Here is a 9,440-nt window from a genome sequence, read left to right as displayed (position 1 = left end):
TGTTTGTTTATGAGCTTGTTGATGAACTGGATGTTTTTCTTCCTCAGCTTCTTTAGTCAGAACTACACGGAAGAAGCTCGCAAGGCGTTGTCTCATGCCAACCACCCCAGACTAGGGTAAGACTCATGCCCAGGTACTAACCCTGTGTGTGTGTGTGTGTGTGTGTGTGTGTGTGTGTGTGCGTGAGGTACTAACCCTGTGTGTGTGTGTGTGTGTGTGTGTGAGGTACTAACCCTGTGTGTGTGTGTGTGTGTGTGTGTGTGTGTGTGTGTGTGTGTGTGTGTGTGTGTGTGCGTGTGTGTGTGTGAGGTACTAACCCTGTGTGTGTGCGTGTGTGTGTGTCAGGTACTCCTATGCCATTGTAGGTATCAACCTGACTGAGATGGCCTACAGCCTGATGAGAGCTGGGCTGCTGAAGCCTCACTTCTACAACAGTGTCCCTGGCCACCCTAGCCTGCACCACTTCCACATGCTCTACTGTAAGTCACCCTCTAGAACCTCACCCTCTCCTCTAGAAGCTCACTCTCCTCTAGAACCTCACCCTCTCCTCTAGAACCTCACTCTCCTCTAGAACCTCACCCTCTCCTCTAGAACCTCACCCTCTCCTCTAGAACCTCACTCTCCTCTAGAACCTCACCCTCTCCTCTAGAACCTCACCCTCTCCTCTAGAACCTCACCCTCTCCTCTAGAACCTCACTCTCCTCTAGAAGCTCACCCTCTCCTCTAGAACCTCACTCTCCTCTAGAACCTCGCCATCTCCTCTAGAAGTTCACCTTCTCTAGAGCCTCACCTTCTCTAGAATCTCACCCTCTCCTCAAAAACCTCACTTTCTCCTATAGAATCTATTTTTGCTGTTGGTCATCCACTTGGAGGAGAACTTGATTTAGTTGAAGCTGCAACAGTGCTAAGAGTGGGCATCAAACTCTCCTCACTTGGCCCAGGTCTGTCAGGGACAGAGAACCTAAATACGTTCTCCTGTCCCTCCCTCAGGTTACTTGGCATATGAGTTTGACAGGTTCTGGATTCAGGAGCAGCCGGAGAGCATCATGGAGTTCAACCACTACCGGGAGAAGTTCCACGATCAGGTGAAACAGCAGCTGCAGGACCCCAGTGTGTCTCTGGTCCTGCTCAGCAGCAGGAGCTGACCAGGAACATCTCACCCCTCAGGACCAAGAATGGGAGCACCTGGAGAACAACAATGTTCTTACCAGTTTCTGATGACTGTTTCTGTATTATTTTTTCCTTCATTTTCAGAGATCCAGATGAGACACTTGGTGCTCAGATACTAAGTGTCCCAGGTGACAATTAACCAGGTGACAAAGCTTAAACGCTTTTAATAGTGGATAACTGTAAGGACTCAAAACTATTCAAAAACTTTACACCATTTTGACAACGCTCTAACGCCATAGGTCTCTTGTGACATCAAACATTTACTTAACATCTATATTTAACATCTATATTTAAAATTCTGTAAAAAAAAAAAAAAGAGCACGCTTTGTGTGTGAGCAGAAAGCAGATATGTGGAATCATCTCTGACCATCCCAACTCTGACCATCCCAACTCTGACGTAAACGGGCAGAGGAACCAGAGTTGTAGTGGATGACCGTGCACTTTTCATTCGACTAGGAACGAACTACTTGATGATATGTTTCAAGTAACAGAGTGCTATTAAACACTAGCTGCTAGCAATTAGGCTTAAAAAGACATATTTAATTATGTCTTTCAAAGATCTTGGGTTTATTCATACAAAGGAACAACTTCTCGTATTTGTAATTGTGATTTTGCTCAGGAATACGGCGTAGACAGTCCAGAGCAGGTTATCTTGGAACTGAGAAGAACTGTCATTTGTGGAAGCTTCGATGTGTGTGTGCTCAAGTTTTGTTGTTAGACAATGAACGAATCTCTGCATGTTCTAATGCGTTTCAATAGAATGAACGAATCTCTGCATGTTCTAATGCGTTTCAATAGAATGAACGAATCTCTGCATGTTCTAATGCGTTTCAATACTGTCATTTCAGTAGGAGGTGTGGCGATGGCAGCAATGTTTCTTTCAGACATGCGTACGGTGTTGTGTGTTGTGAAGCTGACTTTGTATTGTGTGTGTGTGTGTGTTATTTATAGGGTTAAACTTCTCTGTGTTTTCAAGATGATTTGTAATTTTGTAGACCCAATATTGAAACCCCAATTTATAATGACTGACACGTCCAACCTCAAATGTCAATAAAAAAAATACTGATGTGATGATTTTGTGTGTGGGGTAACTTCATACATTAAACTATATACTATTAAAAATATACATTTGTTTTCCGACTGCATAAATACGTTTTACTTTATATATCTGGGTACCTCCTATATTCCTGGGGTTGGTGGCTTTAGGATGGTGTAAGAACAGATGTCACAAATAAATGTCTTATTGCTCTCCCCCTCCAATACCGTCAGTTCAGCATCAAATACTAATGTGCACTTTAAAGACATGTTCATACAAATCCTTCAAAAGATTTTCTGCTCATTTTCACGCACCAGCAGAACTTCCTGTGAGGACAGAAACACGGTTCTAGAGGTGGTTGTATGTTCCTTGTCTCCTTGGTGGTGTGTGTGGAGGTTCCTACAGGTTCTCCTGTGTGGAGGCGGGAGGTCTAGCTGGTCTCCTTGATGTGCATCATGGCTCTCTTCAGCTGCTCAAACGACACGAACATCACAACGTTCCAGGAGCCCAGTCTGAGGAAAGACGGTACGAAGCTGCAGGGAGAGAGAGGGGGAGGGGTGTGAGAGGGTATCAGTGTGTGTGTGTGTGTGTGTGTGTGTAATGAGTGAGTGTGTGAGTGTAAGCTCACCCCTTGTAGAAGGCGCTGGGGCCCTCCTTGGTCAGCATGGTCCAGGAGCAGTTGATGGCGCTGCGATACTGACCTGGAGGAGAGTTCATGTAGCGCGTCTTCACCACATCCACCGGAGACGCTATCACCGTGGTGACGAAGCCCGCTCCAAACGCAGACACGAAATGACATGGCAGATTGTCTACCGAAAGAGACAGTGTTGGAGCCAGGCATGATCTCTTGTATTCCTGTTTGTTATTGTGCGATCGCGGTGTGATTGAGTCACGTGGATATGGGCGGTGACACTCAATTGGTGTTAAGCTCCTGTACACCTGTGCGCTTGCGGGCTTATAAGGAGGAAGAGTTGGTGAATGGATTGACTTTTTCAGCTAACTGTTATTACTTTTGACTAATTTGTGAACGTTCAGTTACTTCCATATAATAAAGTTACGTCAACGCGTTTTAGGACCCTTAATCTTTTTCGATAGCGCGTCAGACTAAGCAAGCCCAACCTCACCGTCTCAGCGACTTTTAGGTTGTCCCAATGTAGCCGCTATAGACAGAGTTAGAGTGGAAAGAACAGTTGTATACGGTTTTGTTACTATAAACCAGACCAGTTATTTAAGTTTGAATCATCTATTCTAATCAACACATCATGTTGTGTTTCCTGCTGAGACCAAAAACCATGTCTGACGTTGCAACACCAGATTTGCCGCGCTGTACTTTGCACTACAGCGTGTGTCATCGTTCATGTCACTGATAGCCAGGGCCGGTCCTTCCTACATAGGCAGCCGTCTAGGTGCATCCATTATTAACCCTCCCGCACTACCAGTAAAGGGCGCCAACCGCGCCACGTCATATGTCCGTGTTGTGGTTGGGAGGGGAGTGGGCGGCACCCCGATTTGCACGCCAGTGCCTACCCTGGCCTACCCAATTTATTCTAAGGATTACCCGAAAACGAAAATGTCTCCACAAAAGTATGCACCAGGTGAACGTCGCAAAGTAATAAAAATGAAAAGATACCTATCCATATTTTTCTAGGCCTTCCAAAAAAGATGATTCTGGCTACGCCCCTGGTTCAACCGAGTTCTAGGACGTTTGTGTGTGTGTGTGTGTGTGTGTGTTTGTGCAGACCGTCTCACCTGACATCAGCTTGTGAGTGAGGATGGCCTCCTTGATGAGGTCGTAGGTCACCAGCTCAGTGCAGTTGACGAGGGCGTTCCTGGTGATGTTGGGCAAGGTGCCTGTATAGAGGAGAGAGCCAGGGTCATAGGTCAACCAGGGAATTAGGTCAACCAGGGTCTTAGGTCAACCAGGGTCAGAGAGCATCAGTGATGGCAAAAGTACATCATAAGTGTAATAATAGTGTAATAACAGTGTAATAACAAACACCGTTATAACTATGTAAAAAGTGTAGAAAGTGTAATAACATTTTAATTGCACTAATAACACTAAACGAACGGTGTAATAACAGTGTACTAACCAGGGGCAGAGCCAGACGTTGTAAACATGAGGGTCTTAGCCCAAACCTAGGACCTAGTCTAGTCTTCCACAGGTAATGTGAGCACATGGAGAGCACAAGCACAATTATTTAGCATTAATTTGAGCACAAAATCGTTTTTTCAGCTTCATGTAACATACACATTACGTTGGACGCATGTTGTTATATTTGCTGTAAATGACAACATAAATTTTAACCTAAAAAATTTGGGACTTTTGAGAAAACATTCTGGGCTCAAGCTCCAGAAGGCACATCCTCGCCCCACCCATGGTAATAACAGTGCTATTACTGTAAAAACAGTGTACAATTGTTTATAGCAGTGTAATAAGTGTAACAGTGTAATAATAGCATAATAACAGTGTAACCACAGTGTTATGATAGTGTAATAATAACATAATAACAGTGCACAGCAGTGTTGCTAAATTGTATCAGCAGTGTAATCAGAATGTAATGATATTGTAACAACAATACACTAACAGTGTAACAACAGTGTAATCACAATATAATCACAGTGTAACAACAGTGTAATCACAATATAATCACAGTGTAACAACAGTGTAATCACAATATAATCACAGTGTAACAACAGTGTAATCACAATATAATCACAGTGTAAAAACAGTGTAATCACAGTGTGATGATAGCGTAAAACAACACAACATTGTGACAACAGTGTTATCACAATGTAATGATAGTGTAACCATCAGATCCATATCCTCTAACCACTGAGCTGCTCTCCAGACAGATTACCTTTCCAGAGCCCCCTGATGCCCTCGTGCTGGAAGATGTGTCTGTAGGCCTGCATCGTACCGCTGTAGCGCCGAGGCACCCCCTCCAGCCTCACCTGGGCCTGGAAACGAACCTTCACCACGTCTGTGGGCTGGGCCAGACACACGGCCAGGGCCCCCGTGGTGCACCCAGCAAGGATGCGCATCCCCACACCTGCATCTGGAGGAGGGAGGGAGATGAGGACAGGGAGGGAGGGGAGGAGGGGAGAGGGAGGGTGATGAGGAGAGGGAGGGAGGGGAGAGGGGAGAGGGAGGGTGATGAGGAGAGGGAGGGAGGGGAGAGGGAGGGTGATGAGGAGAGGGAGGGAGGGGAGAGGGGAGAGGGAGGGTGATGAGGAGAGGGAGGGAGGGGAGGAGGGGAGGAGGGGAGGAGGGGAGGAGGGGAGAGGGAGATGAGGAGAGGGAGGGAGGGGCGGAGGGGAGAGGGAGTGAGATGAGGAGAGGGAGGGGAGGAGGGGACAGGGAGGGAGGGAGGGGCATAGAGTGAACGGGGAGGACAGGGTTCAACAGAAAGGGGGGGCAGGGGGGGGCAGGGGGGGGGGATCAGTTGATGATTAGAGGAACAAGCTTGCAGAGGCAGACATGTTGTCTGTCACTACAAACCATTACATTAACACGACTCCTGCTCTCCCCACACACACACACACACACGACTCCTGCTCTCTCCACACACACACACGACTCTCCTCTGGCTTTTCCCGCACACACACACAAGTTGCTGTCTCCACACACACAGATCCTGGTCTTTACAGACCTCCGAACTGGAAATTAATCTCACATAGACACTCTCAGTTCTGTACACACACACACACACTCTCTCTCTCTCTCCCGGGACACTCACTGTCCTTCCCGCCTGTGTAGAAGTTCTTGACGTTGTCATAGAAACCGATGCGTATGGAGGCAAAGCACATCTGTCGCTGTAGACCTGCCACCAGGCCGTTATACGGGGCCCGGACCCCCTCGGTCCGCACCATGGTGCTGATTGTACCAAACACCCCGCGGTAACGGACCCCCTGGGACAAAGCCTTCTCTCCCTGGATCTGGGGGGGGAGAGAGGTGGCGGGGAGAGAGGTGGGGGAGGGGAGAGAGGTGGGGGGAGAGAGGTGGGGGAGGGGAGAGAGGTGGGGGGGGGAGAGGTGGGGGGGAGAGGTGGGGTGGAGAGAGAGGTGGGGGGGGGAGAGGTGGGGGGGGGGAGAGGTGGGGTGGAGAGAGGTGGGGTGGAGAGAGAGGTGGGGGGGAGAGGTGGGGTGGAGAGAGGTGGGGTGGAGAGAGGTGGGGTGGAGAGAGAGGTGGGGGAGGGGAGAGAGGTGGGGTGGAGAGAGGTGGGGTGGAGAGAGGTGGAGGGGAGAGAGGTGGGGGAGGGGAGAGAGGTGGGGGGGAGAGAGGTGGGGTGGAGAGAGGTGGGGTGGAGAGAGGTGGAGGGGAGAGAGGTGGGAGGGAGAGAGGTGGAGGGGAGAGAGGTGGGGGAGGGGAGAGAGGTGGGGTGGAGAGAGGTGGAGGGGAGAGAGGTGGAGGGGAGAGAGGTGGGGGAGGGGAGAGAGGTGGGGTGGAGAGGGCTATTAACAGAGGCACTTATTCAAAGTGATACACAAAGCAGAGTGTAAATAGTTGTGTGAGTGAGCCCTCGGTGATGTTGCTTGTGAAAAGGGCCGAAAACAGATTTGATTGTCTCTCTAGCTGTAGTCTGACAGTATCCAAGGGGAGGATATCTACCTGCAGTCGGACTTTGGCAGTGTCCAGGGGGAAGGTGATCAGGTCGGCTATGCAGGCGGCCGCCCCGGCACTCAGCATCTTCACGCCCAGTGGAGGAGGCACATCAGACGGTTTCAGACCCACCATGGTGCCTGCTGACCAGAACCATGAGGGAGGAGAGGGAGAGAGGGAGGGAGGGGAAGAGGAGAGGGGGAGGAGAGGAGGAGACCAGGAGGAGAGGGAGAAGAGGAGAAGGAGAGGGAGAGGGAGAGGAGGAGAAGAGGGAGAGGAGGAGAGGAGGATGGGAAGAGGAGAGGGATGGGAGGAGGAGAGGGAGAGGTGGAGAGCAGGAGGAGAGGGAGAGGGAGAGGAGGAGAAGGAGGAGGAGAGGGAGGGGAGGAGGATGGGAAGAGGAGAGGGATGGGAGGAGAGGAGGAGGAGAGGTAGAGGAGGAGAAGGAGAGGATGAGGAGAGGGAGAGGAGGAGGAGAAGGAGAGGAGAAGAGGGAAAGGAGGAGGGGAGAGAGGAGAGGGATGGGAGGAGAGGGAGAGGAGAGCAGGAGGAGAGGGAGAGGAGGAGAGGGAGAGAAGGAGAGGATGAGGAGAGGGAGAGGAGAAGAGGGAAAGGAGGAGGGGAGAGAGGAGAGGAAGACGGGAAGACAGGGAAAGAAAGGTTCACCATCAACAATCATGTACACCATCGAGAGGTAACTGCTTCAACTAAGCCTTTTTACTCTCCAATTTTCTGCATAATATTTCCCATTCACTAAACTGCAAATCAAACATATTCTATGTGCATGTAAAACTATTAGATGTAATATGGCATCAATTGCTGTATCTTGGGATGTACATAAATACTTCAGTTGTTTCACATTAATGAAGATGAAAACATTTCAGATGAGCATGCCAGCTACTCACACTGTAATCCAGGGGATTCCACTCCCTCCAAATGTTTTGCAGTTTATGTCAAGATTAGATTCAGAGCAGATTATAATTCCTGGAAGCCTGACTGAGCAAAGAGGAGCAACAGCTCTCAGATTCTGCATTTATAGGATTTTCTGATGAGTGTTTTCATGTTTTACGACGCTCTCATGGAGGCGGTCTGTGTACAGGAGGAAGAACCAAAGTACAAACTGTCCCTGAGTCAATGTCCAAGTTACCTCAATGATACGCAGGTTGAGAAACACTCTTCCAGAACCACGGGGGTTCCAGAAAGCAGGTTAGGAGACAGACCCAGGTAAGTTAACTCCCCAGCGGTGTAGAAACATTGCCAGTGACTTGCTGAAACATTGTGTCAGCTGAAGAGTTAACTTACCTGGTTATGTCTCATAACCTGCTTTCGACAACCCCCCCAGGACTGTTGAAATACTGAACACAGGTCAAGTCCTCGAGTCACACCAGACCACTGGAATGGGTTTGACTGTTGAACATAAGGGCAGGTTGAAAGTGAAAGTTTCTGACATTCATTTAGAAATATGAGTGAACATTAATTTAGGATTGTCAAAGTGAACGTGTGTATTATGTGTTGTTTTTTCAGGTCTGTTCAAAATAATCATAAATGGTATTTGTAATGTGCCTTTCTTGCACTTGTAGCGTTATCCATTCAAATGACTAGTCCATGTGGGAACAAGCTTCCATGCAGCTAATTTGGCATGAACACACTGGTGTTTGTGACATGGCGTCACAATTATCGTCACTACCCACACACCCCTGTCTGCAACCTGTCACCAGGGTGCGGACTCTGTGATTTGCTGGTTTCTGAACTCTTCCAAAGAACTTGTCCCAACTGCCCAGATCACCTCAGTCTCCTGACTGCTAGGTACCAGATATGGATCTGTCTGACTTTGCCAATGTGCAGAAAGGGTTTTAGGAGGTCCTACATGAACTGGCGATAATTGTTGACTATCAATGAGTTACCAACATGAACATGACTAGTTGTGTGGTTTAGACAGTCAGAGATCATGAATGAGTCCCTTAAAGCACTATGCAAAACAATCCTAGTATTAATGTCCTAGTACTGCTGTTCTAGTACTACTGTCCTAGTTCTACTGTCCTAGGAGGGAGGTAGGGAGGGAGAGAGAGGGGATGGCAGTGACATGAACTAGAGAGTGAAGTTCAGATGAGACCAGATAAGCGCTGTGCTCTATCAGAAGGGTCAACTGACTCAGCACCTACATTATGTAACCCCTCCTCTGCACACACACAGTAACAACATCACTACTAATAATAATAGCAAAATACTATAGCATAATCTGATTGGGAGAGCTGACTTTACATGGCAATTTACTATAACAAAATGGGTACTGGAATTGTTTTTAGAACGTGGAACAATAAATGTAGAACATAACATATTTAGAAAACAATAGGGATAGCTCAGTGGTTACAGCATTCAGCTACATGTCAAGACGCTGCAGGTTCAAATCCCCCAGTTAGTAACTTTGGATAGAAGCGTCCGCTAATGAAATCAGTAGGCTACTTATTATTACTATAACTTGTTGCCGATCTCAGGAGTGAGAAGAGGACAGGTCACGTGACTCCAGACGGGAAAGGGTGTCCCTGGCCCCCCCTGTGGCCCCCCTGAGCTGACTGTTTTTCTTCTTGTAGTAGTCATCATGAAATGAAGAAGGGACATTTCAGCCTTTTAGCC

At 48.2% G+C, this 9,440-nt stretch overlaps 2 protein-coding genes across 2 annotated transcripts in view; one reads left to right on the top strand and one right to left on the bottom strand.

Moving 5' to 3' along the window:
* The window catches only part of elmod2 (ELMO/CED-12 domain containing 2), a 7,258-nt gene extending 5,017 nt beyond the window's left edge, over positions 1–2,241 (top strand). Inside the window, exons 7-9 of the mRNA XM_084686324.1 lie at positions 48–116; positions 346–479; positions 991–2,241. Of these exons, the coding sequence (XP_084542450.1) occupies positions 48–116; positions 346–479; positions 991–1,145 (358 nt within the window). The 3' untranslated portion in view covers positions 1,146–2,241. The remainder of the gene's footprint in view (positions 1–47; positions 117–345; positions 480–990) is intronic.
* Positions 1,319–7,821, bottom strand: ucp1 (uncoupling protein 1). Its single transcript, XM_084686323.1, has 7 exons — positions 7,712–7,821; positions 6,816–6,946; positions 5,944–6,142; positions 5,065–5,262; positions 3,956–4,057; positions 2,835–3,015; positions 1,319–2,739 (listed from the first exon to the last, which is right to left on the bottom strand). The coding sequence occupies exons 2-7, from the start codon at positions 6,939–6,941 to the stop codon at positions 2,637–2,639; spliced, it is 909 nt and encodes a 302-aa protein (XP_084542449.1). The 5' UTR covers positions 6,942–6,946; positions 7,712–7,821; the 3' UTR covers positions 1,319–2,636.
* Positions 7,822–9,440: the final 1,619 nt, after the last annotated feature.

The sequence above is a fragment of the Hypomesus nipponensis genome, chromosome 22, assembly GCF_054491055.1.
Source record: "Hypomesus nipponensis isolate SF chromosome 22, ASM5449105v1, whole genome shotgun sequence".
NCBI lineage: Eukaryota > Metazoa > Chordata > Actinopteri > Osmeriformes > Osmeridae > Hypomesus > Hypomesus nipponensis.
Note: the sequence above shows the minus strand (reverse complement) of the source record. Positions and strands in the feature narration are given on the sequence as shown.